We start from the raw sequence: 27,551 nt of genomic DNA, 5'->3' as shown, positions 1-27,551 counted from the left end.
CCCCACCATGCTCAGCGAGATTTTATTTTATGCGTATGGGTATTTTGCCTGCAAGTACATGCCTGATGCTCATGGAAACTCTAGAACTGGAGTTTCAGGTGCTGTCTGTCATGTCAGTGCCTAGAAACTGAACCCAGGTCTTCTGCAAGAACAGAAAGTGCTTCTGACCACTGGACTATCTCTCCATCCCCATCCTTTGTTTCCTTGACATTCTGCCTGGGAGAGGTGAAATTTCAAAGTAGCTTTAATCTGTGCATTAGTCCTTCTCAGAAGGGTTGTGGTCATCAACTAAGATGTGCCAGATATCCCCAGTTTATGATGTGATAAAGTCCTTAAAACAAATCTTATCCATCAAAAATCAGTGTTGCAGGGGCCCCGACACAGCTCAGCGGTAAAGGCTCTTGCTGCACAAACCTGAAGCTTGAGTTTGCATCCCAGAACCCATGCAAGGTGAAGGAGAGAACTGACTCCAGTGATCTTTTGACCTCCACATGTGTGCTGTGCAACACTTGTACCCACACCTACATTAAACACATGTGACTGAATAACAAAACAAAGTTAAACCTGGGTGTGGTGGTGCATGTCTTTAATCCCAGCACTCAAAAGGCAGAGGCAGGTGGATCTCTGAGTTTAAGGTCACCTGGTCTATAAAGGACATCCAGGACTACACAGAGAAACATTGTCTCAAAAAGCAAACAAGCAACCAAAATCAACAAAAAATAAGGTTAATAGAAGACTCATTATTCCAGAAACAGGCCAGAGTGGGGCTGAAGAGATGGCTCCGCAGTTAAGAGCACAGACTGCTCTTCCAGGGGGCTGGCGTCAGTTTCCATGTTGCAGCTCACAGTCAGCTGTAACTTCAGTCCCAGGGCACCAGATTCTGTCTTCTGGCCTTCGTGAGCACCAAGTATATGTGTACATGCAGGCAAAACACTCATACATACAAAATTTTTTTTTTTTTGGTTCTTTTTTTTTTTTTTTTTTTTCGGAGCTGGGGACCGAACCCAGGGCCTTGTGCTTCCTAGGTAAGCACTCTACCACTGAGCTAAATCCCCAGCCCCCCAAAATATTTTTTTAAAAGGACAAACTAGCTTTAGAGAAAAATAAGTCTATATACTGATATATTTATTTAATTTACAGATTTATCCAAACCCTTATTTGCTTTGGTAAGGTAGGATTAATCAATGTGATTAAATGGCAAAATCACAAGTTCGGAGTCATAAAGACCAGCGTCAGATGTAGCCTAACTACAGTAGTAATTGTTAGCAAGCAATTCACTTACTCCTCTGAGCCTTCAGCCACGAGGTAGTTACAGCATACGTAAGTTGGCATATGTTAGGCAATAGCAGTCATCGACATAAAAGCCAAGTATAATAATATTTGTACTTTTAACCACGTACTGTCTTTGGGCAGAGTTATTTATATGGTAACTAAAAGCCAAGAAATCCGTAACGTGACTGTTCATGTTAGTTTCCGTGCTGTTTTGTTTCAGATTGACATAGAGATGTCCTTTGTAGACCAGACTGGCATTCAGCATTTAGTTGAGGGTTTGCTGCATTATTCCTGGCCTGAAGATAAAGACCCTCTAGTGGCTCCTTTTCCTTCCATGACTTTTGCTGAGGCATTGGCTACCTACGGAACTGATAAGCCAGATACTCGCTTTGGGATGAAGGTACTTTTTTCTTGTTCCCAGGATCACTCCCACGTCATTCAGATATCTTTTCAAGCATTCTGAAGAAATTTACAGACGTTACATACCCGTTGGATAATGTTTTCAATATTCCTTTACCTTGTTACCTTGGTTGTTTCCAAACTACAGCAGATGATGATGATGATGATGATGATGATGGTGGTGGTGGTGGTGGTGGTGGTGGTGGTGGTGGTGGGTGGTGGTGATGATGATGATAACATGTTAGCATTGCACTACTTATTCTTTCAAATTCCATTTCTAAAAGCAAGACGTGTGCACACGCGTGTGTGTGCGTGTGTGTGTGTGTGTGCGCGCGCGCATGTGTGTTTTAAGATGGGGGGAGGTCCTTGAAGCTTGCTATGCAGCAGAAGCTAACTTGAGATCCTTGTGCCTCAGCCTCACAGGCAGTGGGGTTACCAGTGTGTGCTGTCACACTCAGTACGAGCAAGATTAAGGCGTCAGGTGGTAGTGGTGGTGGTGCAGGCCTTAGTCCCAGGACTTGGGAGGCAGAGGCAGTGGATATCTGAGTTCAAGGCCAGCCTGGGTTACACAGAGAAACCGTGTCTTGAGAAAACAAAAACAAAACAAACAAAACAAAAAAGTAAAATTAAGATACTTGCTTATGTCAAGCCTAACATTATTTACTTCCCAGAACCAGTAGAGAGAAAGAACTGACTCCTGAAAGCACGCACACACACACACACACACACACACACACACACACTAAATAAGTGAATAAATAAATAATAAATGTAAAAAAATTAAGAGCAAGATTTCTACTCTAATATTTCATTACAGTACTTACCAGTTACTGATTTTATGGACATGAGTAGTTATTTGAGAGAAAAAAATAAAACTAATCTTCATTTTTAGTTTTTCTATGTCAGTGTGGCTCTCGGAAGGGAAATAATCGATTGAGTTACCAATTTTCCTTGTTCTGTAAAAAGCTTAAATACGTGAGCACATTGAGATTATCACCACTCTCTGAAATGCAGGAGTTTTACTGCCAAGTCTCCACAGTTGTCCTTACAGAGCACCATCCCCTGATCTCTGGTGCTGTGCCATTTCTCAATCTCGCTTCTCACTGCAAAGTCCTTACATGGAACTCCGCCTGGTCATAGTAATCACTCTGTTTTTGTTTTAAATCAGGCTTCTACTCTGTAGCCCGGGTGGGCCTCGAACTCACAGTGCTTCTCCTGGGTTTGCCAGCCAGGTACTGAGAATACTGCGTGAACTACCACACCCAGCTCAGGTCTTAGAAGTAAAAACTGTCCGCACAAGATCAGAAGTACATTCCTTTTGTTTTGTTTTCATTCAGCTTTTGAGTTTTGGTTTTTCAAGGGTTTTGGGGTTTGGTTTTTCTCTGTGTAGCCCTGGGTGTGCTGTAATTCACTCTGTAGACCAGGCTGGCCTCACACTCAGACCTGCCTCTGCCTCCCGAGTGCTGGGATTACAGGTGTGCACCACCATTATTCCCATTACCATAAGTACATTCTTCTTATCTACAACCATTCCTCATTTGCTTATTTATAATACAGACTATGGGTTGAGACTGCTTAGAGTCAATCCTGGGCTACCGTCGCAAAATTTTAGGCCAATGCTGAACCGGCAGTAACCCTCTATGAATACATTTTTTAAATGATAAATTACTAAATGTAGTTCTTTTTTCTTTTTAAAGCAAGCTCCAAAGATCCCCTTGTCTCTGCCTCCCAAAGGTTGGTTTACAGCGTTGCATGGGTGCTGGGGATCTAACTCTGGTCATCTTACTTGCATAGCAAGCACTTTAACCCACTGAAACACTTCTCTAGCCCTAGTTGTTTCTTTAAAATCCTATTTCTGGGATGGCAACGTGGCTGAGGAGATAAGAGGTGATTGCTGGCAAACCTGATGACCTGACTTTGATCCCAAGGTTCCAAAAGGTAGAATGAGAGAACTAACTCCCTCAAGTTGTCCTCTGGTCTGCACACACCCCCTGCCCACAACATACACACACACTTTTTCCTCTACCTCTGTGATGACCTGAGTTCAATCCCTGGAACCTATGTAAAGATGAAAGGAAAAAACTCACTTCATAACTTGTCCTCTGACCTTCACAAAGCATTATTTCACTCACCTGTATACACATAGCATACATCCCTCTCACAATAATAAGTATATAATATTATAAAAAAATCTTACCTGTAGAATAAAGAAATGTCTCATTGGGTAAGTGTTTGCCACACAAGTATAAGGACCTGATTTCAGATCCCCAGAGTCTATGTAAATACTGGGTAATCATGACACCTGCCTGTAATTCCAGTCCCTAAGGGAGAGAGAGCAAGTGGGCTAGCAAGATTAGCTATATCAAGAGCTCTGGGTTTGCTTGAGAGACCCTGTCTCAATAGATACAGTGGAAGAGCATTGGAGCCTGATCCCTAACATCAAGCTCCAGCCTCTCTATGTACATGTGTGCATGTGCACCCATACATGTACATATGTATATATAATGTGACCGTAATACAACACAACATACATGTGAAAAATATAAAGAAGCAAAAAGAATAAAATAAAAAAGGCTTATTTGTAAAATGTTTTGAAGTAAAAATGACTTTGTTTAGTCATTCCTTCTTGTTTTCCATTTTATAGATTGTGGATATCAGTGATGTGTTCAGAAACACAGAGATCAGGTTTCTTCAGGATGCACTGGCTAAGCCCCAAGGAACTGTCAAAGCAATATGTGTTCATGAAGGAGCAGTAAGTGAAGCACAATTCTGTGTTTTCTCTAGAATGTGTATTCTGGAAGAAAATATACTTAATACTGGTGCCTGAACATTTGAGAAAGGATAATATAACAATCTAACAATCATGGTGGGACACACTATGATCACAGCACTTGAGAGGCAGAGGCAGGTGAATTTTTGTGAACTTGAGGCCAGTCTGGTTTACAGAGGAGTTCCTGGCCAGCCAGAGTTACATAGTAAGACACGGTCTCCAAAAACAGTGATTTTTGTAGAAAGTCTAATTAGTGCCTCTAAACTTATTATATAAATAATGATAAAATCTTACTTGACACTGTGAACCTGTTCACAAAGCTCGGTGCCATATGAATTGATTGACTTTGATTTCCTTTCATCAGAAGTACTTAAGGAAAGAAGACATTGAGTTCATTCGAAAGTTTGCAGCTCACCATTTCAGTCAGGTAAGGAGCAGTGTCTTGTGGGAGTCTATTCCACTGTCAATTGCACGGACTCTAGTTTTGGTTTGGCTTTGGCTTTTTTAGATTTATTTTTATGTTCTATGTGTGTTTTGCCTGCATGTGTGTGTGTGGATGGATGGATGGATGGATGGATGGATGGATGGATGGATGGATGGATGGATGGATGAAGTGCATACGTGGTACATGGACCCAGAGAGGCATTGGATCCACTGGAACTGGAGTTACAGGAGGATGATTGGAACTGCAAGAGCAGTGGGTGCCCCTAACTGGTGAACTCTTAGGTTGAGGGTCAGTGTTTCAGATCCCATTTTTCTGTCCATCTATTTTTACTGAAGGACTTCAATTTAGACAGTTGAATTTACTTTCATACTGCAAGTTCAGCCATACTGTTTTTACATGAACAAAACAATTTTAATCCAATTTTAAGAATTAAATACATGAATGTATTTATTGGTGGTCAAGGTTTGGCAGTGGCATGACAAGGGTGAAAAGGCTCTCCTGGTTCTTCACCAGTACACCTTTGAACTGTGAGGACACCTTTGACCAACACATTTTTGTGCTCTGATCTTAGAGGATGGTATCACTAAAATGAGGGGCAGGATCGGGGATTCTCATGTCCCTGAATATGTAAATTGCCTTGGCCATTTTCCCAGAATCATGGCAGCAGGCATGATGTCACACTCCTGTAATCCCAGCATTTACGTGGAGGTAGGGGGATCAGGAGCTCAAGGGCAGCTTGGATATCTTGAGATTCCAGACAGTAAGATGACGAGTCTTGCTGTTAGTGTCAGCATCTTCTGTGACATGCTTTAGATGAAGCGTCCCAACATAAGGACACATTATGCTCATCACAGTTCTGTTTATACCAGGAACAGAATGAGGACAGGCAGGAATGCGCATGTTTATGGTACAAAGAAATTAATATTTAAGTTTCTTTTGAATTTTGGTTTGTTTGTTATTTGGCTTTTTTAAAGCAGGGTCTCATGTAGCCAAGGCGTCCTTGAGCTTTTGACTGTCAAGACTTCATCTTGAATTATAGGTATGCACTATAACATCCAGCTCTCAATTTTTTTAAGATTTTATTTATTTTACGTCTGTGAGTACACTGTAGCTGTCTTCAAACACACCAGAAGAGGGCATTGAATCCCATTACAGATTGTTGTGAGCCACCATGTGGTTGCTGGGGTTTGAACTCAGGACCTCTGGAAAAGCAGTCAGTGCTCTTAACCACTGAGCCATGTCTCCAGCCCTCAAGTTTCTTTTTAAATGGACTACTTGCCTCACTTGCCTCATAGCTCAGGCTCAAAGAGAGACAAAGCTATTTCAATAAGAAGGAAGCAGGATGCTGGGGCAAGGAGGTCACACAGAGACCCTGTCTCAGCTTTTTAATTTTTTTAATTGATTTTTCAAGGCAGGGTTTCTCTGGGTAGCCCTGGCTGTCCTGGAACTCCCTCTATAGACTAGACTGGACTTGAACTCAGAGATCTGCCTGCCTCTGCCTCCTACGTGCTAGGACTAATGGTACGTGCCACCACTGCCCAGCTCTGCCTCAACCCTTTAAAGAGAGACGGCGACTGACCAGGGATGATGCTCCGTGGGGAGTGCTTGCTAAGCAAGAACAAGGCCCTGGGTTCAGTCATCAGTACAGGGTGGAAAGAAAGAGGGAAGGAATTTTCAAAATGAATCAAAGCACATTTTTAGAAAATAAAAGACTGAAAAAATATTCATAAAGTTTTATTAAAGAACCATCTCGCCTACTTTTCTCTATTGCAATGTTCTTTCAGATTGGGCATAGTGGCACACACCTAGTATTCAGAAAACTAAGGCACATTATTACATTTTTAAATTTTTACTTAATATCAGTGTGTGTGTGTGTGTGTGTGTGTGTGTGTGTGTGTGTGTGTGCGCGTGCGCGTGTGTGTGTGTGTGTGCGCGCGCGCGCGTGTGTGTGTGTGTGTGTGTGTGTGTGTGTGTGTGTGTGTGTGTGTGTGTGTGTGTGTGTTGGGGACACATGCAGAGGTCACAAACCTTTACCATGGAGCCAGCTCACTGACCTCATCCCAGTCATTCTTATTCCATTTACTTGCAGTCTGCCAGAAGTAAAAACAAAGTAAAGGCCACAGACGTTTCTAGGGCCTCCCTCAAGTGGGCAAGTGCTCAGGCACTGATAATTATGTCCTCTGCCCTCCTTTTAGACAGGGTCTCATGTACATGTGGGCTAGCCTTGAACTCACTCTGCAGCTCAGGCACGTCTCAGGAAAGTGCAAGCATCCTGTCCTCCCGCTGTAGTCGTTTGAGTAGCTGGGCTTACAGACCTACACCCCAGGACTAACTTTAAAAGAATTATACTTTGTATCACTTTGAAAGGATTCGTGATGAAAAAGAGAAAGAATCATTGAACTGGTGCTTTTATGTCAACTTGACACAAGCTGGAAGTCGTCAGAGAAGAAGTAGCCTCAGTTCCTCAAGGAAATGCCTCCTTGAGATCCAGCTTTTAAGATATTTTTGCAATTAATGATCAGTGAGGGAGAGCCTAACACGTAGTGGGTAGGGATACCTCATTTCTACAAGAAAGCAGGTTGAGCAAGCCACAAGGAACAAGCCAGTAGACAACATCAGCTCCTGCCTCCAGGTTCCTGCTGTATTCGAGGTTCTGTCCTGACTTCCCTGTGATAACTAACATGGGATGTAGCAGTTAACCCTTTCCTCCCCGACTGTGTTGTGGTCATGGTGTTTCATCATAGCGATAGGAACCGAACTAAGACAATCATGTAAGTTGTCTTCTGCTTGGAACAAGAAATCTTTGTACTGTGGGAAAACAAATCTGTCTCACTTTTGAGAAAAATATCAATAAGCCTTTTTCTTTATCTAGGAAGTCCTTCCTATATTCCTGAATGCCAGGAAGAACTGGAGTTCACCATTTGCTAAATTCATAACGGAGGAGGAAAGATTGGAGTTAACCAGATTGATGGAGATACAAGAAGACGACATGGTGCTGCTGACTGCTGGGCAACATGAGAAAGCAGTGAGTGAAACTGTGCGACCTGGGCCTGTGCTGAAGGCTGCCTCTTCGCCATTTTATTTACATATTTAAGATGGACCGTTGGCTTCGTAAAGCACTGCTGTTCCGCGTCAGTTGCATCAGTCCCATCAGTCATCATGTAAAGTCTTTTTCAGTGCTTTGTAAAGCACTGTATAAGCACTAGAGCCATTCTGTGCTCAGTGGTGTGGGATGCAGCAGACCTCAAGTTCGAGACCAACCTACACTCCATAGTGAGATCCTGTCTCAGTAAAGCCAAATCAACAAACCAAAACTAGAGCCTCGGGGCAGTGAGGTGATTCAGTGGCTAATGCCTGAGTTTGATTCCTAGGAACCCTCATGACAAGAAGGAACTGACTTCTAAAAGTTGTCTCCTCTGTGTGTGTGTGTGTCTGTCTGTCTGTCTGTCTGTCTCTGTCTCTGTCTCTGTCTCTGTCTCTCTCTCTCTCTTCCCCAACTCTCCCATTTTCTCACACAAAATGAAAATTTTAAACCTGGGGTCTTTTCATTAGGTACTAACCTCACTATCCTTATTCACGTCAGAATTGACTCATTAGGAATTCAGTACAACTATGAAAACAATATTTTGAAGGTTTGCAAAGGAAAGAAATTTAGTAGTTACAAACTTTTGTACAGAATGCATTCCTAAAACTATGGAGGGACAGTTCAGAGTACTGGAGGGGAGGACTGCTGGACTGCTACCCCTCAACTGGTACAGTCAAGGCAGGACTTTTTCAGTTACAAGTGCTAAGTGCAGCTGTGAACTAACTGAGTCACTTTGTCAGGGAATAGACAGGAAAGTGGATGTAGTTTGAAAGGTCCTTGTGAAATATAGAAAACATTACAAGTGAAACACGAATATTAAATTTCATAGAACTGGGCATAGAACAGGGCTCATACCTGCAATCCCAGCATTCAAGAGGCCTAGGAAGGAGGAAAAGCTACCTAGGTCACATAGCTGAAACCATGTCTCAAGAGAGATTCAGGGAGAAGAAAGAAAATGGGTGGAGGAGGAAGGCGAAAGAAAAGTAAGGTGCAGAAGTTAAGTCTCTTTGTAGTAGCATAGCTAGTGAGTGAAGAAATAAGATCTAGGCCATTACCATTTCCTAAATTACCGTTCTGTGTGTGTGATGAGTGTGTGGTGTATGTGTGGGTGTGTGCACGTGAGTGCCCGTGTGAAGGCCAGAGGTTAATATTGAGTGGTCTTCCTCAATCTCTACCTTAAATTCTAACTGGAGTTCTGATCAGTAGACTAGCTGCTCAGCGGGCTCCAGGGATCTACTGTCTCTGCCCCACAAAGGCGTCAGTCACAGACACCTCTGCCTTTTACATGGGTGCTGAGGAGCCAGGCTTACATGCCCACGTTTCCATGACAAGCATTTTACCTCTCAGCCCTCATTCCACCATATTCGTTCCAGCCAACATTTTCTAATGCATGTCAGACATTCATCAGATCCTCGCCATAGCCCTTCAGGAATGGCGCCCCCATACTGTGTTGGGTTCTGTATCTTATGTGCTTGGTCTCACTTGCAGTTTTATTCGGGACATAGCCACATGCACCTGTGGTCCCAGCTTCTCATGAGTTTGAGGCAGGATTGAGTTCAGTAGTTGAGGAACAACCTGGGAAGTAAAGCAACATCTCATCTCAATAAATAATGAACCAGGTGGTGGTGGTGGTGGTGGTACATTGCCTTTAATCCCAGCACTTGGGAGGCAGAGGCAGGTGAACCTCTGAGTTCAAGGCCATTCTGGTCTACAGAGCAAGTTCCAGGAAGGACAGCCGGGGCTACACAGAGAAACCTTGCTTCAAGAAAAAGTTAATTAGTGAGTAAATAAATAACTACTCAGTGTTGGAGTAGGTATTTTATCTCCATTTACTTATGATGGAATGTAGGGAGATTAGTAAGTCAACAAACAGGCTCCAAGCTTGGTCTGTCAGGCTCTGGAGCTGTTTTCCTGGTCACTGGGGTATGAGGTGCTCGCACAGGTAGCTCAGGCTGATGGTCGAGTGTAGTTATCTATCTGGCAATCAGATTATCCTCGTATCTCCATCTCTGGAGAAAAGTGTCTTATCTGCTAACTGGCCAGTCTTCGGAATTTAGGTTGTGTCGTCTGACACCCACTCTGACAAGAAGCTAACAACGCCTGTGTCCTTTGTTTGCAGTGCTCTTTGTTGGGGAAGTTACGACTAGAGTGTGCAGACCTTTTGGAAACGAGAGGACTGGCGCTCAGGGACCCAGCATTGTTCTCTTTTCTCTGGGTACTTGACTTCCCACTCTTCCTCGCCAAGGAAGAGAGTCCCACAGAGCTGGAGTCAGCCCACCACCCATTTACTGCTCCTCACCCCGGCGACATTCACCTCCTCTACACTGAGCCGGAAAAGGTACTGACCTCTTCTCCCAGATAAAAGGGAAGTGACTAAAGACCTTCCAGATTTACTCAGGAGAACCAAAGATAAAGGCCAAGCCTACTGTTAATAAATTGTGTTTTAGTACAGTGTCTTGATCCTATAGAATTGAAACCCAGTAATTTTCTGTTAGATAAAAGTTCTGTGACCTTGTAGGTTCGTGGCCAACACTACGACTTGGTTTTAAATGGCAATGAGATAGGAGGAGGCTCTATCCGCATTCATGATGCACAGCTACAGAGGTACATCCTGGAAACATTGCTAAAGGTATGGGATGCCCTCGAACCTTTCCTTTTATCCACATCTTTATTTTAGGAAACATTTATTTTAAATAGAGAGTTTACTAGACACAAAATGTCAGCTTCTCTTCATGTTTTATGTGGCACTAGGGAGAGCAAATGGTAATAATAGTTGCTCATTAATGCTTACTGTGTGCCAGGGGCTATATGCTACACAGCCAAATGTAGTGGTTCACGCATATGATTCAACAGTTAGAAAGCTGAGATTTGAGGATGGCCTTGAGTTCCAGGCCATCCTGTGGTACATAGCAAGACCCTGACTCAACAAACACAAAAAAACAAGAAAAACCACACCCACAGATACACTGGCGTATTATTTAACCTTCACAGTAATTTCTGTAAGTAGGTACTCATTCTCATTTTAAAGATGAGAAACTTAGGCAGCAGGTATATGGCCAAGTCACGAAGCTCAGAGCCAGACATGGTGGCATAAGCCTGAAATCTCACCTTTCAGGAGGCTGAGGTAGTTATAGATTTGAGTCAGGCTTGGACTACCAAAACCCTGTCTCCTGTAGTACAGGAACTGAAGGACGGCTCTGGAGACCAAACTCCTAAAATGCCATTCCCAGTGAGTGATAGTATTTATTGAGAGGAAGAAATAAGTAGGCCTTTGTGTGTGTTTGGTTTTTGTGGTATTGCTTTATAACTTAGGCTAGACAGATACTCACCATCCTCCTGCCTTCTCCAGAGCACTGGAAAACAGGGGAGTGACTTGTCTTATTCTGTTGAACTTCAGCCCTCTTAAGTTTTGTTGTTCTTTTATAGAACATCTCCCCATGTGTTATCACTAGTTAGGTCCTGTCATTTTTAACCTTTCTCCTTAGTACTTACTGTTACATTATGACAGAAGACTTTCAGTTTCTGTTTAAATAAATAAAATGTGTTTTACATTTCAGGAAGATGTGAAATTGCTTTCCCATCTGCTTCAGGCTTTAGACTATGGGGCACCCCCACATGGAGGAATTGCCTTAGGTAAACAATCTGTCTTTTTGTACACTAAATTTCATTCCATGGCACTGTATCTCAAACTCAGATTCTCAGTTCTGAAGGGGAAAGGATTGGGAGGCAGAAGCAGGCAGATGTCTGTGAATTCAGGGCTAGCCTGATCAACATAGCAAATTCTCCAGGGTCAGCCAAGACTACAGTGAGAGCTACACCAGCCCCACCCTTAAGTCAAAACAACAACCAGAAAGTGCCTATTACTCCTGCAGAACCTGAATAATAATAATAATATGTTGTTGTTGTTGTTGTCATCGTTTTTTAAATTGGAAAAAAAAAAATTTAGGGACCAAAGATATGGCTCAGCAGTTAAGAGCACTGGCTGTTTTTCCAAAAAAACCCAGGTTCAATTCCCAACATCCACATGGCAGTTTATAACTGTCAATAACTCCAGTCCCAGAGTATTTGACACCCTCAGACAAATACATAATCAGGCAAAACCTAATGCACATAAAATATTAAATTGTTTTTTAAATATTTTCGAAAATAGGAAAAAAAATCATACCATTTATTCTGCAGCTTTTCCTTTCCAAACTGCTGCCAGATCCTTCCAGCCTTCCCACCCACCTACCCACTTCCACACCCTTTCTCTCTTCTTAGAATAGATAAAAAGAAAAACCTGTAAATACACACACACACACACACACACACACACACACACACACACACACACACACACAAAGAACATAAAAACACAAAATCAGAAACTATAATATACAAGCAAAAGACCAGCAAGGCAAAGAATGTTAAACAAAGCAAAAGTCTACAAAATTGGGTTTGGGGATTTAGCTCAGTGGTAGAGCGCTTGCCTAGCAAGCACAAGGCCCTGGGTTCGGTCCCCAGCTGGGGGGGGGGGGGGGGGGGAGTCTACAAAATTACCATTGTAATTTGTGTTTGCCATCTACTGCTGGGTATGGGGCCTACCATTAAGTGTAGTTAATTTACCCAGACTCAATTAGAGAAAACTAGCTTTTCCTCTGCAAGCGAGTACCAGTTACAAATAGCTTCTTGGTTTGGGGTGGAAGCTCATGTCCACTTCCCCATTGGAACCCCCATCAGATCTGAGTCTGTGTGTGCATGCTGCCATAGTCAAGAAATTTCTTATGTGCATCCGATATGACCTGAATTTAAATTCAAACATCCATAACAGGCAGCTCACAATTGTAATTCCAGTGCTGTGGGAGCTTGTGTGGGAACCTGCATAGACAGACCAGCCTAGATTACATGAAATTCTATCTCAAAAACAAAACAGATAAACAAAAATTAAAGTAAATTCTCTACAGGCCTGAGGATATAGCTCAGTGGTAGAGTACTTGTCTAGAATGCATGAAGCCAGAGCCAAACAAGGACAAAAGTCTCTGCATCTTTTAAAGACTTAGGCCAGTAGTGGCGGTGCATGTTTTAATCCCAGCCTTCAGGCATATCTCTTAAAAGTTCTAGGCCAGCCACAGCTCCATTGTCTCAAAAAAAAAAAAAATGTCCATTAGTAATGGTGGTGGTACAGGCCTTTGTCCCAGGACTCAGGAGGCAGAGGCAAGTAGATCTCTGAGTTCCAGGCCAACCTGGTCTACAGAGTGAGTTCCAGAACACTCAGGACTACACAGAGAAACCCTTTCTTGACAACTCCCTGCAAAAACACAATTTTCAGAGCTAAGTAGCTATACATTTCTCATGTTCACTTTGTATTTTGCATCACAGGGTTAGACAGACTGGTGTGTCTTGTCACGGGAGCACCCAGCATCAGAGATGTCATAGCCTTCCCTAAATCCTACCGAGGACATGACCTTATGAGCAATGCTCCAGACACTGTGTCTCCTGAAGATCTGAAGCCTTACCATATCCACGTCTCATGGCCAACAGACTCAGAAGAGAGAGCATCCGCCACACCTTCCAAATACTTGAGCTCTTGACTTGTCTTCTTTGCTTTACTAAACCTAAAAAGAAGATCCAGACTTGCCACAGACTTTAGAATCAAGTTTCTGTGTAGAAGCAATCATTACCGAGTAAGAAACAGAAGCTACACAATTGTGGTCATATGTACCATTAGGACTTTCTGTAGTTGGGAGTTCTGTGGAAGTTTTTTAATTGGAGAATTGTAAAGTGAAACAAAAAAAGCTTTTTATTGGAGTATTTAGAGTCTTCTTGTTTTCCAAGACATGTTTCTATACCAAGTTATTTAGGACGAGGATATGAATACAAGAGAATGATTGCCTCTGTAGACTGGCCAGTTAATGCAGCAAGGTTTCAGTTCATCCAGCCTCATCAGAACCATAAATTGACCTTTTTGGCAACCTTTCAGCTGTCAACATGTTCTAAAAAGTAGTATAGTAGAATCAAAAAAAAAAAAAAAATACAAGGAGCAGAATTCTATTGTGTTGCACCTCAAGCAAGTTACAAATGTCTCTTGGCTGCTCCTTATAGGTTGTGAATGACACTTGTCCTGGCTATCTCACAGTACTCTTTAACATTTGTGGGAGAGATGTGATTTGAATGACTGTAAAGCAGGACTGAAAACACAGCTGTCTAGTCACTGTCCTATTTCTGTGAGGAGGCACCATGACCAAAGCATGTAATTGGTGCTGGCTTAGTTTCAGCTGGAGCTTACATTACCAGCATGGTGGCATACACACAGACACGGTGCCGAAGTAGCTGAAGAGTTCTGTACCCTGACATGTGGGCAGCATTAAGACTAGGCCTGGTACGGGCTTGTTTATAGTTAAGAGGTTTCTCTGTAGCTGGAATGTCCTGGAACTCTACTATAGCCCAAGCTGGCCTCAAACTTTTACCAATCTATTTGTCCCTGACTCCTAAGTGCTGGGATTAAAGGCATGCACCACTAACCTAGCTAGGGCTCACCCCCCCCCCACTGACAAACATAATCAGCACCCCTCACATCTATTAACTTTTCTGAAAATTGGGCGCCCTCCCAACAGTCACTATGCATCCTGAGGCCAGAGATTGCAGCTATGGGGGCCATTCTTACTGAAACTAGTACAGCAGGTCAGTGGGGTACAACCATCATACCCACACACAAAATCTAAAGGCCTAACGGGGCGCAGTGCTCTGAGTGTTTTAAGTACTAAAGGAGGCAAACTTCCTGTTTGGAAGCTATCTCTACCCCTTTGGATCCTATAAAAGTAGGTTAGGCAGGCTGTGGTGGTACACCTCTTAAAGGCGGATGTGGTCTAGACTTGATTCTAGTTCTGCAACTGCTTTTAGCTTATCTTGTGTTCTGAAGTAAATTAAACCACGGGTGTCTTAATATGGTCCAAAATCTTGGAGGCAGAAGTGGGCAGATCTCTGGGTTTGAGATCAATAAACAGCTTGCAGGAAGCCATGACTAGACCTAGATTTGGTAGCTGGATTCTATACAGCTTGCTAGCTGTCCTGCTGTCCTGCTCTCTATACAGACATCACACAAATGAGAAAAATCTTCTGGGGATTTCATCCCAGTTTTTTTTTTTTTGGTTCTTTTTTTCGGAGCTGGGGACCGAACCCAGGGCCTTGCGCTTCCTAGGCAAGCGCTCTACCACTGAGCTAAATCCCCAACCCCTTCCATCCCAGTTTTTAAGTGTTCCAAATACCCACTACAAATCTTGCCTAGAGCCAATGCCCACATGAGGATCAGTGTTAAAGGGAGTAACTGAAATTTAAAGTGTTTCAGCTCAATTCCCTTTGGGACCACAACACCCAGTGTGGTTTCTCATGCATCCCAAACTTGCCTTGTCACAAAATTAAGTCATCTCAGGAACTGCACCCAACAGACCATAGAATGAGCAACATCCCCAAGAAACTGTAACCTTCTAAAAGGGCAAGCATACCCACCACCTTCAGCTGACAGATTTAAGCCTATGTCTCTAATGTGAAGAAGTCCCCACAATATGCTCATCAGAACAAAATGCACAAATCACACTTCAGATGCTACAATAATGCACTTTTAATGGTAAAATTCTTGACAGCACAATGTCTATTTGGCAAATCTTCTGTTCAAGCATCCATCCAGTCACCTGCAACAGAGGTAGCAGTTAGGCACATTTCTATTTAACTTAAATAGATGGTAATTGTTAATTAAAATACAGAACATCAGATCTTTTACTTTCATCAAGTAATCAGTGAGAGAGTTCAAGTTGGAGTGAGATCATCATGTATTCTGTAGTACGTCATGGTTAAAAGCAGTCTTAGTTTCTCACCTCTGGAAAAGGTGCACCCACTGCACTGTCCACTTGTCAGAGGAGCCCTAAGAAAACAAAAACTTACTCATCTGGCTTAGAATGGTTCAAGCTAACATGTTACCAGAGTAACCTCAGAAATAAAATGGAACGGTTGTAAAGGTGATATCACTTTGTATCATTTGGCAGAATCATCACATCACTGGTTACAAGCCATATTACAATCTAGAAAAACAAGATGACTTACCTTGAAATTCAGAAATGAAGGACCTGTTTGGAAATTTAAAAACTTCATTAGTGCAATCATTCACCCTCCATTACATTTAAACTATTCTTTGGGTCTTCCGTTCACTAGTCTCTATGGGGCTCATCTCAATTCCCTTGCTAAGAGGCCTAAGAAAAACTGGTTGCTCACCATACCCAGGGAACTGTATTTTTTCACTAAGTGGCACAGGACATGAAACCGTGGATTTGGCCTCAATCACTAGGACCAGCTTTCCATATGCTTCCTAATACTATACAATTCATGGAACACATAACAGCCAGATACATCAGATAGGAGCGAAAGACATGATTGTTCACCAGAGTCACGTCTGCTGAACTATGTTATCATCACAGTATCGGCTTACTGGCAAACTGTTCCAAGTACCTTCAACACATGCACACCTCAGACTCACCTTGTGTGGAGCTTGCCATGCCTTCAGTTAAAGGGACCCACATGTGGTACCTGCAGGAATATGCTGTTTAGAAACATGTATTTATAACGTGTTATTTACCCATGTTCTTAAATACTGTTTCAGCTTAACAATCAATCTCCAATGTTGTTCAGAGAGATTCCCATCTGTTTTAACTTAATTGATCATCACTAACAGTACCCTTTTTCACATCATAAACACCAAGTTTACAATGCTTACCTTTATACGAAATCATTTGTACCTGAAAAAAAATTGAAGGCACCATTTAGTACCCATGGTAGCACATGCATGTTCAAAAGTTAAATGTTATACAGGAATACTGCAAATGACTACTGGATAGAATACATCTTGAATTCAAGACCCCCAATGGCTTCTTACCCAAGCAAGCCATCCCAATGAAAGCATGCAACCACAGTAGCTAGAATTAAAAGAAAATACCTCTTACAAATATGCTGCATGTGACCCAACTATGCTTAGTAGCCTGCCACAGGGTTCTTCAGTGTTAAAAATTGTCTACAAGTTATTTTCAGCTCAGACATTTGATCAACATCATTACAAAAACCCCGTTTAAGTGTTGTCAAGAATACAACTAATTCAAGCATCAGAAGACAATACATGCTGGACTCTGAATTTAAAAATTTCTTCATGCCACTTTGTACTGACCTACAGCAACTGTTTTTCACTACTTACTTTTAGAACTGTCCACCTGATTCAAACTCCACCTGAAAGAATTACAACTGTTAGTGCAGTCAAAAAATTCAACTCTCCCCACAAAAGCCAGGTGGAGCCCAACATCAGATAGAGCTAATTAAGATCTTCACATTAGTCAGCATTTGTTTGTCATCATGTAGGCTGTGTTCACAAAGATATGGCTAGGACACTGCATGTGGCCCAAGCACTTTTCAAAAAGTGTAATGCCAAGCCATATTTGGCCTCTATTACTACAATCCTTTAGATTCACTTACCATCCCATTTTCTGGCTTCCCATTCTTGTACCTGCAACAGCAAATAAAGCTGCCCTGTTGCATCCATGGCGGACTCGGCCATGTGGGGGACATCAAATCTGGCCTAAGATCACAATCATGGCACCAGCTAAGACCTGTGGGGGATCACTAGCTCCCACGGATATAGAGAACCCACCTCCTCAGGCAGCTACAAAGCTCTTTAGTTTCACATCCCCCACCCATTCTCTGCAATTGCTTGTGAATGGCAGTGTGCATTTGCTATTTATTGGGTATTCCTTGTAATGGGACCACATGCATACCAAAAAGCCTGCTTACATGGCTTTGTTCAGTTATCCAGCTTCCTCATGAGTCCTGGGGAAGAAAGTCTTTATGTAAATACTGCTTACTCTGTAAGTGCCCCCCAATCATCTTTCTTTGTGCCTCAGTTATGATTAATGGTGGTCTATAGCTATCGTCACCCCAACTGTCAAGAGTAGCAAATGATGTCATCATTGTGGCACTATCTTTTTCATCGAACTTCTCTCACTAGGGCCATTTTCATACTAACCTTAGCTTTCATCCATCTTTGCCACAGAACTAGAAAGAAAAGATGTGAAGAGTCAGTCCCCTCCTTCACTGAACTTACTTTCCCCCAGCACTTTATATTAAAGCCTCAGAACAGTGTTTTTCAGAAATCCCTTCTGTCCACTACTCTCATACCATCATGGGCTTTTAATTCATTATGTTTCGGAGATTCATTATTGACTTACCTGCCTGTGAGATTCCACCAGATGTCCCATCACAGAGGTCCACAGGGCCATTCCTACGAATGGATTTATCACTTAATGTCTTTTTCTTAAGTTCTACCCCGGTAAAAATGTGTCATACGAGCTTCCTTCACAAAGGCACTGTAAGATGCGTTTGTCTAGCAATCACACTTAATTCTCCATACCAGGCCCTTCCCAAGTGGAAACTTATTCCCTTTTCTACTAAGGTCTACATTGTGGCAGTTTCTAGCAAACGCCTTCGACGTCACGGTTATCTAATACCGCAGGACTTTGCATTCAACCCTAGCCGTACGGTGCACCGAAAAATAGCACGTGAGTACAAAAGGCAGCTCGACCTGACTCAGCATGCTCTGCCATCAGAATTGTTGGTATTCATCAACAAGGTCAGTTGTCCCTACCAACATAACCTTCATCATTGCAAGAGTCACTTGCTGAGTCACTATTGTATTGTATTGTTTCCAGGTTAAAAATCCAATGCTATTTTATGTCACATACGCAGAAAGCAAATCTTCCAAAGCGTCCAGCTCGTGCCTTAAACTAAGCTCTCCTTTTGGCACCGGAATTCCACCAGCTTAGGGAGCTTCATTCCCACAAGGCCTAAAACCGTAACGGACAGATATCGCATACCTGCTCAGCTTCGCCTCACAGCTCCGAAAGGCCGATATGGTGGCTGAGTCGAGTATATAAGGTCTCCGTGACGTCAAGACGCACGACCGCCCATTGCGTCCATCCAAGCCCCGCCCTTTGCACGCCCTCAGACTCCTCCTCAAGACCCACCTCCTTCCCGCCCTCATATTTTTCAGCTGGCCACGCCCCTGAGAGCCTGAAGGGCGGAGTTGCCTCAGGCACGTCAGGCCCGCCCCCTGCCTCCCTGAGGAGTGAAGGCTGAGAGGAAGGGGCTCCTGCAAGGAAAGAGCTGGGGGAGGGGCGGTGTGAGGGTGACTGATTTCCTTCCGGCACGTCGCCCGCTCCGGAGGAGGGGGCGGGGGGTTTCACTTCCGGGACGGTGTTCCGGCCCATTCCGGCCCATTTCCACCCCCGGAGGTAGGTGCTGCTCCTCGACTGAGCTCGGGTCCCGCACCCCCGCCCCATTAGCCCATACCAGACGCTCCTTGGCCGCGTCTTGGTTGCAGCCAGCTCCTGGAGCGCTCAGTCGCCGCCCCACCTCCCTCCAAGCACTCGGCGACCTTCCACTCCTTTGGCTCTGGGCTGCAGAGCTCGTGGGCCCGCCCCCTTCGCGAGCCCCTCCCTCAGGACCCCGCGCGGCGGGGACACACCCAGACACACCCCCACCCCCGCAGCCTCCGCCGCCCTCTACCGAGGTCCGGGGCACCGCCCCCTTTCCCCTCCCGAGCCTCACCTGTGCGCCCGAAACTCCCTTGCCGAGGGCTCTGCTCCTCTCTCTTCCTGGCATCCGTGCCACCTCCTTGCATAGCCCCTTTTTCCCATGCTTCCTGATACTAATGGAGGCTGCCCCAGTACCTGACTGGCCAACCCCAAGCGTTCCCGATTCTCCCTTTTACAGCTCTCGCCCCTTCAGCGCCGACGCTAGAGAAAGACTTTACTCCAGGGGCTTCCTCCTCACTGGGGAATTGCTGGAAAGAGCAAACAAAAAGGTGCTGGTGTAGGCTCCAAAATAAACATCTGAATTCGTGATGGCATCGACCGAGGCTCTTAATGGATTAAAAGTTTCAAAACAAACAATAACGCTTTGGAAAAAGGTCAGATTGGTTAAAGTTGCTTCTTGAAAGCCGTGTTTGCACTTCCCTGTTTACTCAATAAGTGTGTTGTAAATGCGAGGTGATAATGTGAGCTTGTTAGAACAACTTCCTAGTGTGCTGTGTAGTCTCATAAACTTAGAGATAAATTGGGTGCACGGTGAGCCTAAATCCGTAAGTCATTGTGGTATATTCAAACTACCCTCAACTAAGATTACCTGATGCAGTTGCAGTCGGTTAGTGTGAAATTTCAGGCTTTACATTTGTCAGCTGTGGGAAACCAACTTTCCCAATCAAAATAACATCACCACTTTGGAATACCCAAGTTCGTGTTTGTTGGGGAGAAAAAGATTTAACTTAGTTTTTGCCAGCTCTGGAGACTAGGCCCCAAATTCTCACATGTTAATTGAATGCTGACAGGCCTGGGGAACGTTTCCTAACCTACAGTTTACCTCAGAGCCCATATTCAAAAAGTGGGAGCGCAAACTGGTAAAGCTTAAAAGTATGGGTCTAATCTGGCATGGTGGTCAAACACCCCTGGCACCAGCATTCTTTAACCTCGGCAGAGGCAGTCAGATCTCTGAGTTAGAAACCAGATGATCTACATAGTGAGTTTCAGGAAGAGCCAGGGATACACAGACCCCATCTCAAACAAATACCTAGTGTGGTGGCTTCATTCTTGCATTCCTAGAGGCAGAGGCAGGTAGATCTCAGTTCCAGGCTAGCCTGGTCTACAGAGCAAGTTAGAGCATCCAGAGCTACACGGAGAAACACTGTCTCGGGGAAAAAGTGATAATAGTGGCCGTTCACGTAGGATATTAATCACTTCATAAACACCTTGTGCCACATGTAAATTACAGTCAACCTGTATGTGTTTGATGCCCCTTCTTAATGAACTCCTATCTTTGTTATATAGCTTATAAATAAAGTATGGGCATAGCTTGAATTTTTCTCAGTGTAGCAATCACTTTTTTTGTGTGTGTTATTTTACTGTGAAATCTAAAACACCTTGTGCCGGGCTTAGCAGCTTACAGTAATCCTAGTACTTAGACGTAGGATCAGGAGGTTGAGGCCAGCCTTAGTCTAAGACCTTGTCATTAACAAAACACCTGCTGGCAATTCTGTTTCTACATCCAAACACGAGGGGAATTCCTTTTTTCTTCCTGAGACAAGATTTCACCTATGTAGCCCAGACTCATGATTCTCTTGCCTCAGTGTCCCATGTGCTAAAATTATGTATGTGTGTACCTAGCCCTGGTGGGAAGATGTTAAACTTTTAGGGATGTTTGCACTAGAAAGCACAAAGGGAGTCAAACTAGCACTAAGACTATGGTTTGCTCTTTCAGCAGGGTTGAACGTCTGCCTGTACTTTCAGGCATGACCATGGAGAAAAGTGGAAACATACAACTGGAGATCCCTGACTTCAGCAACTCTGTTCTGAGCCATCTCAACCAGCTACGAATGCAAGGCCGTCTCTGTGATATTGTGGTCAATGTGCAAGGACAGGCTTTCCGGGCTCACAAAGTAGTGCTGGCTGCCAGCTCCCCTTATTTCCGGGATCACATGTCCTTGAATGAAATGAGTACTGTGTCCATTTCTGTCATCAAGAACCCTACTGTTTTTGAACAGCTTCTTTCTTTCTGTTACACAGGGCGGATATGCCTGCAACTAGCAGATATCATCAGCTACCTAACAGCTGCTAGTTTTCTGCAGATGCAGCATATTATAGACAAATGCACACAGATCCTAGAGGGCATTCACTTTAAAATTAATGTGGCTGAGGTTGAAGCAGAATTAAGTCAAACAAGGACAAAGCATCCAGAGAGACCTCCAGAGTCTCACAGGGTAACACCGAATCTAACCCGCTCACTTAGTCCACGCCATAATGCCTCAAAGGGAAACTGGAGAGGACAAGTCAGTGCCGTGCTGGATATCAGAGAGCTCAGTCCTCCCGAGGAGTCCACCAGTCCTCAGATAATTGAACAGAGTTCTGATGTAGAGGGCCGGGAGCCCATTCTCCGAATTAACAGAGCAGGACAGTGGTATGTGGAAACAGGGATAGCAGACCAGGGGCCCCAGAGTGGTGATGAAGTCAGGGTTCTTGGAGCAGTGCACATCAAAACTGAAAATCTGGAGGAGTGGCTTGGGCCGGAGAACCAGCCTTCTGGAGAAGATGGCAGTAGTGCCGAGGAGGTCGCTGCCATGGTGATTGACACCACAGGCCATGGGTCTGTAGGGCAAGAAAGCTACACTTTAGGGTCTTCGGGAGCCAAGGTAGCTCGGCCAACCAGCAGTGAGGTCGACAGGTAAGGTTGGTTTCCCCTTTAAAGCTGTTGTACAGGCACCAGAGCCCTCTGTGTTACAGAGGACATCTTTCTAACCTGATGTTCTTATCAGCTTTCTTTGGGAGACTGCAAGTTTGTCAAAAGACTTGCATCATTTTCAAAGCAGGAGGCTCCTGCTTCTGAAATATTGACGATGTGAGAACTATGGTAAAATTAGCTACACCAGTGAATCGGAGTAGCATCTGCAGCCACTCTAGGATCAGTAATTGTCAGGGAGTGGATTGGCAGGGGTCTGGTGACACTGCTGTTTCTCACACAGGTAGGTGACCTTGTGGAATTTGACTTTCCTCATAGCACTGTGTATTTCTCTTTGTCCTTAGCTACCAAAGTAGAGAAAGTTTGGTAACATCAATAATTGTTCTTTTTCAAATTACAGTAATTACAGTACAGTAATTCTAGAGAAAAACTTTTTGAATGTTTTTCAAGTGTCACCTGGTGATGTGTCCTTTGCAACTGCTACTGCCCAGGCCCCAGAGTCCTCACGAGCGCTGCTATGGTCTATGGTCTACACTGTTTTCATATACTGAGTCTGTTAGAAGAGGTCTTTGTGATGGAAATAGCACTGGTTTCATCTAGTCAATTGAAAAAAAAGTTACTAGTTTAGATTGATAATATTTTGTGTGTGTATTTACTTATTTATTTATTATTTATTGAGAAAAGGTTTCTGTAGCTCAGGCCATCCTAGAACTCAGGGCAGTTCTCTTGCCTCAGCCTCCTGAGTACTAGGATTACTGGCATGAGTCACCATATTTGTATTTTTTTGTTGTTATTTTGGGGTGGTTTTGTTTTTGTTTTTCTAGACAGGTTTCTTTGTGTGACCTGGGTTGTCCTAGAACAAGCCGGCATGGAACTCAACTCACAGAGATCTAATTGCCTCTGTTTCCTGAGTGCTAGGATTAAATGGGTGTGCTACCCGCCCCCCCAGCTCACATTTGGCTTTGAATTTTTGTTGTTGTTGTTGTTGTTGTTGTTTTGAGATAGGTAATTCAAGATGGCCTATACTATGTAGCCTAGGCTAACCTCCAACTCAAACATTCTTCCTACCTCAGGCTACCAAGCACTTAAGACGATAGGCTAGCTGGTTCTTTTCCCTGCTTAAAATAGATTGAAATGAATAAAGGCACTGAAAGTCAAGTCTGACTGTCTGGGCTCACCCACGGCATGCACATGGTAGGAGGAGAGAATGAACTCTAGTAAGTTATCATCTCATCTCTACACACGTCTCTCATAAATAAATAAGCAAATAAAACTGATCTTGGGAGTAATTAAAACTAACTCATTTCTTTATAGCTGACAATGTAGACAGACAGGATTTTTTAGCCACTTAGGTGGTCTTCATTTGAAAACTTTCTATCATGTGACCTTGATAAGCTAAATAATCTTCAGCACAGAATATTCATCTCCAGGGTTGGTAGTTGTTGACCTCCTGCACTAGAACTATATTAGAATGTATCGTACATTTTAAAAAAAGCTTTAATCTATATGAACTGTAAACAAATTACCGTAAGAGAAGGAGCAGCCCAAACCCAAATAGTCAAATGAGCCAGAGTTTCCACGCTTGGGATCTTAGCCCTTGGGAGGTTGAAGCAGAAGGATTGCTGTGAGTTGAGGAACATGTACACTTGGAGCCTAGCCTGTACAGTGAGTGCCAGGCCACCCAAGGCTTCCTAGCAAGACCATAGCTCATAGAACTACAGACTTGTCAGTACTTACTAGAGTAGAAAGCTTGTCTTCTATGCTCTGCTTGCTTTGCCGCTTTGAGAATATGTGTCTGACGTAGTGCATTCTTCAGTGATAAGCTAGAACAGAAACAGTATCAAGTCTGTGACACTACTTGTCTATTGGTGCCCTTTATGCTCCTTTTCCAACAGATTTAGTCCCTCCGGCAGTGTTGTTTCCATGACAGAGAGACACAGAGCCAGAAGTGAGTCTCCTGGGAGAATGGATGAGCCTAAGCAGCTTAGCTCCCAGGTATGTAGTTGTGGACTTAAGGGTGCTGTGTTGGTTGAAGAACTTGTCACTGAATGGACGAATAAAAGAAAGATGGAGGAGAAACAACAGTGGCCCTGTTAACTACTGGACTTGATATATATTAATTTTCTCTTATCTTCCTTGGGAGCATGCTAGAATAGATTTTGAGATATAGAAAGAAAACCTTAACAATGTGAGGGTGGGACAATGGGTCAGCAGTTAGAGCTGCTCTTTGTGAAAACTCTGGTCTGGTTCCCAGTGCAAAACCATCTCTAACTCCAGGTCCAGGGCTCCAGTGCCATTCTGACCTCTGCAGACACTAGGCACTCGTGTGTTCCATATATGTACATGTAGGCAAAGCACTCTACACATAAAATTAAGGGTTTTTTTTTTATTATGGAACTTTTTCCGAATTATAGAACTATGCCTGTAAACCTGAGAGTAAAATTAACTCCTGAACATTATACCTTTGGGTCATTTAGAACCTGGATTAAAATAATTTCATTTAGGGTAGGTAGGGAGAGTGTGTGTGTGTGTGTGTGTGTGTGTGTGTGTGTGTGTGTGTGTAGTAGTAGTAGTAGTAGTAGTAGTAGCAGCAGCTTATATAATATCTAAACAAATATTAAAAACATAAGCAAATTGCTTATACATTTCTGTGTATTTTGTATGAATTTATCTTTGTGTGTATGGGTTTCATTCATATATATACACACACACACACATATATATGTATATATATATATATGATTTATTGCCTTTTTTTATGTGCATTGGTGTTTTGCCTGCATGTATGTCTGACTGTCTGTGTGAGGGTATCAGATCCCCTGGAACTGAAGCTAACAGTCATAAGCTGCCATGTAAGTACTGGAAATTAAACCCAGGTTCTCTGGAAGAGCAGCCAGTGCTCTTAACCTGAGCTATCTCTGCAGCTCTGTATTTTTTTTTTTTTAATTTGCTTCCTAAGTCATACCACATCATACTACAAAGCTCTAAAGGCTAGATGTGGTGGTGCAAATCTGTAATCCTAGCATTTGGGCAATAGAGGTAGGATTGCTACAAATCTGAAACCAGTCTGAGCTACTTAATGAATTCCAGGCCAGCCAGGGCATAGAGGAATAACCCATCTTTAGAAACAAAAACTCACAAGAATGCTACATACTTCCCAACTCTCCTTAGCTAGAGTAAGTGGATGGTTGACTTTTTTTTTTTTTTTACTTTTACAGATCTTAATCATTGGGTATTGCTTTTCAAAGCTATAAACTTATAGATCTCAATAAATTAGACACTTTAGTCCTTAAAAAGGAAATACAAGTAGTGAAGATCATTTGGCTTGCCAGACATAATAATGTGTAACTTTAATGCCTGCACTGGGGAGTGGATGCAGGTGGATGGATCTCAGTCATTTAAATCCAACTGGTCTATATAGCAAATTCCAGGCCAGCGAAGGCTACATGTTAAGATTCTGTCTTTAAAACAAAAAAAAACAAACAAAAAAAAAGATAAATTTTTTAACCTCTGTTATAATTTCTTATTATCCAAACCACTGGACATTTGTTATATGTATTGGTATACTAAAGCAGTTAAGGTATTGTTACAAAATTTTTGTTTTGGGGGTTTTTATTGTTTTGAGGCAGGGTCTCCATAGCCCAGGCTGACCTCAAACATGCTCCTTCTGACTTTACCTCCCTGGGTCTGGGATTACAGATAGCATTCCAGTACACTGCTATTTTGCTTTTTAGTTTAGTTTTGTCTTTTTGTTTATGTGGTAGAGAAAATGTTAAGAGCTAAGAGGGAAAGTAATTAAAATGTCTTTTCCCCCCATCTGTCAAATTTGGTATAATACACAAAGGCAACTAGTTATGCAAATAGAAGTGGTGATTAGGGCAGATCTTAACAGCCTTGTAGATTAATCGCACACAGGAAGAATATAAGTACTTACAGACATTTACTAGACTTAATGTCCACATAATGTAAGTACACTTAAACAGATTTCTGTACTTGTGCGTGAAGGTAATTTTTTTGTGTATATACGTGTATATATGACAGATAGAAGTAAACCTTGTGCCTGACAGTGTTGACATATGCCTTTAATCCCAGCACTTGGAAGCCAGAGGCAGGCTCTGGTCTTTGAGTTTGAGACCAGCCTGGTCTACAGAGTGAGTTCCAAGACAGCCATGGGGATTGGGGATTTAGCTCAGTAATAGAGCGCTTGCCTAACAAGCTCAAGGCCCTGGGTTCGGTCCGGTCCTCAGCTCTGGGGGAAAAAAGAAAAAAAAAAAGCTGAACACCAAGACAGCCATGGCTACACAGTGAGACCCTGTCTTGGGAAAAAGAGAAAAAGAAAAACAGGAAGGAAGAGGAGAAGTAAACCTCAGATGTTGCACTTTTTACCTTAATTTCTCTTGAGAAAGGGTCTCTAACTGGCCTCACACTCAAAGACTCAGCTAGGCTGGGCAGGATCCCTATTTGTCTCTGCCTTCATAGTGCTGGAATTAAAAACTTAGTGCAGCCACACGAAGCTGCTTTCATAGAGGTTCTGGGGATTACACATAGGCCTACCACATGCATGGCATGACGAGAGCTTTGCTGACTGAACCGTCTCCCCAGCGGTGGACTTTTTCCTTCTAACTAAGCAGATTTTAAACGCAGTTTCCATCTTCCTTCCCTTTTCTTCCTCTTCCTTAGGAAGGAAGGAAGGAGGGGGTTCAGTTTTAATTATTGATATATCTGTCATTTTGTACACATGAGTACAAGTGTCTATAGAAGCTAGAAGAGGGGCGTGGTGCCTGCAGTGCTTTGAATGAGAATGGCCCCCATAGGCTCTCTGTTTGAACTCGTGGTCCCTGGTTGTGGAATGATTAGGAGGTATGGCCTTGTTGGAGGAAGTGTGTTACTGAGGGTGGCCTTTGAAGTTTCAAAAGCCAAACCAGGCTATCTGGCTCTCTGCTTCCTGCCTGAGGATCAGATCAGATGTAAATTCTCAGCTACTACTCCAACACCATGCCTGCCTGCTTGCCTGCCTCTGCCATCCCCACCATGATGATTCTGGGCTAGCCTCTGAAATTGTAAGCAAGCCCCCAGTTCAGTGCTTTATTGTATATATTGCTTTGTCAAAACAAGTACAACCCTAAGACAGGTCCAGGAATCCCAGGAGGGTACGGGTACTGTGAACAGAACTCAGGTCCTCTAGAAGAGCAACAGATGCTTTTAACTACTGAGCCATCCCTCAAGCTCCATCGTCCCCTATGTGACATAAAAGAGTGTTATCCAGGCTGTTCTTAAACTCTTCG

General features: G+C 43.2%; 2 protein-coding genes, 1 long non-coding RNA gene and 9 other non-coding genes across 20 annotated transcripts in view; 2 read left to right on the top strand and 10 right to left on the bottom strand.

Moving 5' to 3' along the window:
* Dars2 (aspartyl-tRNA synthetase 2 (mitochondrial)) overlaps positions 1 to 13,758 on the top strand; it is a 28,242-nt gene extending 14,484 nt beyond the window's left edge. The window contains exons 10-17 of one of the 2 annotated variants that reach the window (NM_001034143.1): positions 1,493 to 1,672; positions 4,316 to 4,423; positions 4,806 to 4,868; positions 7,759 to 7,911; positions 10,091 to 10,309; positions 10,490 to 10,600; positions 11,529 to 11,604; positions 13,330 to 13,758. In NM_001034143.1, coding sequence (NP_001029315.1) covers positions 1,493 to 1,672; positions 4,316 to 4,423; positions 4,806 to 4,868; positions 7,759 to 7,911; positions 10,091 to 10,309; positions 10,490 to 10,600; positions 11,529 to 11,604; positions 13,330 to 13,541 — 1,122 coding nt within the window. In that variant the 3' untranslated portion in view covers positions 13,542 to 13,758. The remainder of the gene's footprint in view (positions 1 to 1,492; positions 1,673 to 4,315; positions 4,424 to 4,805; positions 4,869 to 7,758; positions 7,912 to 10,090; positions 10,310 to 10,489; positions 10,601 to 11,528; positions 11,605 to 13,329) is intronic. The other variant, XM_063272359.1, reaches the window with a different exon arrangement.
* Positions 13,759 to 15,551: 1,793 nt separating this feature from the next.
* Positions 15,552 to 18,873, bottom strand: Gas5 (growth arrest specific 5). Its single transcript, NR_002704.1, has 11 exons — positions 18,855 to 18,873; positions 18,210 to 18,262; positions 18,008 to 18,036; positions 17,776 to 17,811; positions 17,461 to 17,491; positions 17,186 to 17,217; positions 16,715 to 16,736; positions 16,478 to 16,527; positions 16,048 to 16,070; positions 15,822 to 15,868; positions 15,552 to 15,638 (listed from the first exon to the last, which is right to left on the bottom strand). It is a non-coding gene; the product is annotated as a growth arrest specific 5 (long non-coding RNA).
* Positions 15,708 to 15,784, bottom strand: Snord81 (Small nucleolar RNA SNORD81). The gene has a single exon (XR_005492808.1). It is a non-coding gene; the product is annotated as a small nucleolar RNA SNORD81 (small nucleolar RNA).
* LOC120096383 (small nucleolar RNA SNORD47) lies at positions 15,931 to 16,008 on the bottom strand. The gene has a single exon (XR_005492814.1). It is a non-coding gene; the product is annotated as a small nucleolar RNA SNORD47 (small nucleolar RNA).
* Positions 16,344 to 16,424, bottom strand: LOC120096386 (small nucleolar RNA snR60/Z15/Z230/Z193/J17). Its single transcript, XR_005492817.1, has one exon. It is a non-coding gene; the product is annotated as a small nucleolar RNA snR60/Z15/Z230/Z193/J17 (small nucleolar RNA).
* Positions 16,590 to 16,674, bottom strand: LOC120096376 (small nucleolar RNA SNORD79). The gene has a single exon (XR_005492809.1). It is a non-coding gene; the product is annotated as a small nucleolar RNA SNORD79 (small nucleolar RNA).
* Positions 16,988 to 17,053, bottom strand: Snord78 (small nucleolar RNA, C/D box 78). Its single transcript, XR_005492840.1, has one exon. It is a non-coding gene; the product is annotated as a small nucleolar RNA SNORD78 (small nucleolar RNA).
* LOC120096385 (small nucleolar RNA SNORD44) lies at positions 17,287 to 17,347 on the bottom strand. Its single transcript, XR_005492816.1, has one exon. It is a non-coding gene; the product is annotated as a small nucleolar RNA SNORD44 (small nucleolar RNA).
* Positions 17,878 to 17,959, bottom strand: LOC120096374 (small nucleolar RNA SNORD24). The gene has a single exon (XR_005492807.1). It is a non-coding gene; the product is annotated as a small nucleolar RNA SNORD24 (small nucleolar RNA).
* LOC120096422 (small nucleolar RNA SNORD75) lies at positions 18,109 to 18,170 on the bottom strand. Its single transcript, XR_005492841.1, has one exon. It is a non-coding gene; the product is annotated as a small nucleolar RNA SNORD75 (small nucleolar RNA).
* On the bottom strand, positions 18,575 to 18,655 carry LOC120096384 (small nucleolar RNA SNORD74). The gene has a single exon (XR_005492815.1). It is a non-coding gene; the product is annotated as a small nucleolar RNA SNORD74 (small nucleolar RNA).
* A 260-nt stretch (positions 18,874 to 19,133) lies between the features above and the next one.
* Positions 19,134 to 27,551, top strand: part of Zbtb37 (zinc finger and BTB domain containing 37) — a 31,431-nt gene continuing 23,013 nt past the window's right edge. The window contains exons 1-4 of one of the 8 annotated variants that reach the window (XR_005492247.2): positions 19,134 to 19,271; positions 19,753 to 19,948; positions 21,295 to 22,251; positions 24,162 to 24,261. Coding sequence is in view for 7 of the 8 variants with exons in the window: in XM_039090779.2 (XP_038946707.1) it covers positions 21,323 to 22,251; positions 24,162 to 24,261 (1,029 nt within the window). In the remaining variant the exon portion in view is untranslated. Of the gene's footprint in view, positions 19,272 to 19,752; positions 19,949 to 21,291; positions 22,252 to 24,161; positions 24,262 to 27,551 lie in introns of all 8 variants that reach the window. The other 7 variants (XM_039090779.2, NM_001107191.1, XM_039090780.2 and 4 more) reach the window with 7 other exon arrangements.

This window comes from Rattus norvegicus, chromosome 13 (assembly GCF_036323735.1).
Source record: "Rattus norvegicus strain BN/NHsdMcwi chromosome 13, GRCr8, whole genome shotgun sequence".
Taxonomy (NCBI): domain Eukaryota; kingdom Metazoa; phylum Chordata; class Mammalia; order Rodentia; family Muridae; genus Rattus; species Rattus norvegicus.
The sequence above is the reverse complement of the archived record's forward strand: the minus strand, read 5'-3'. Positions and strand labels throughout refer to the sequence as shown.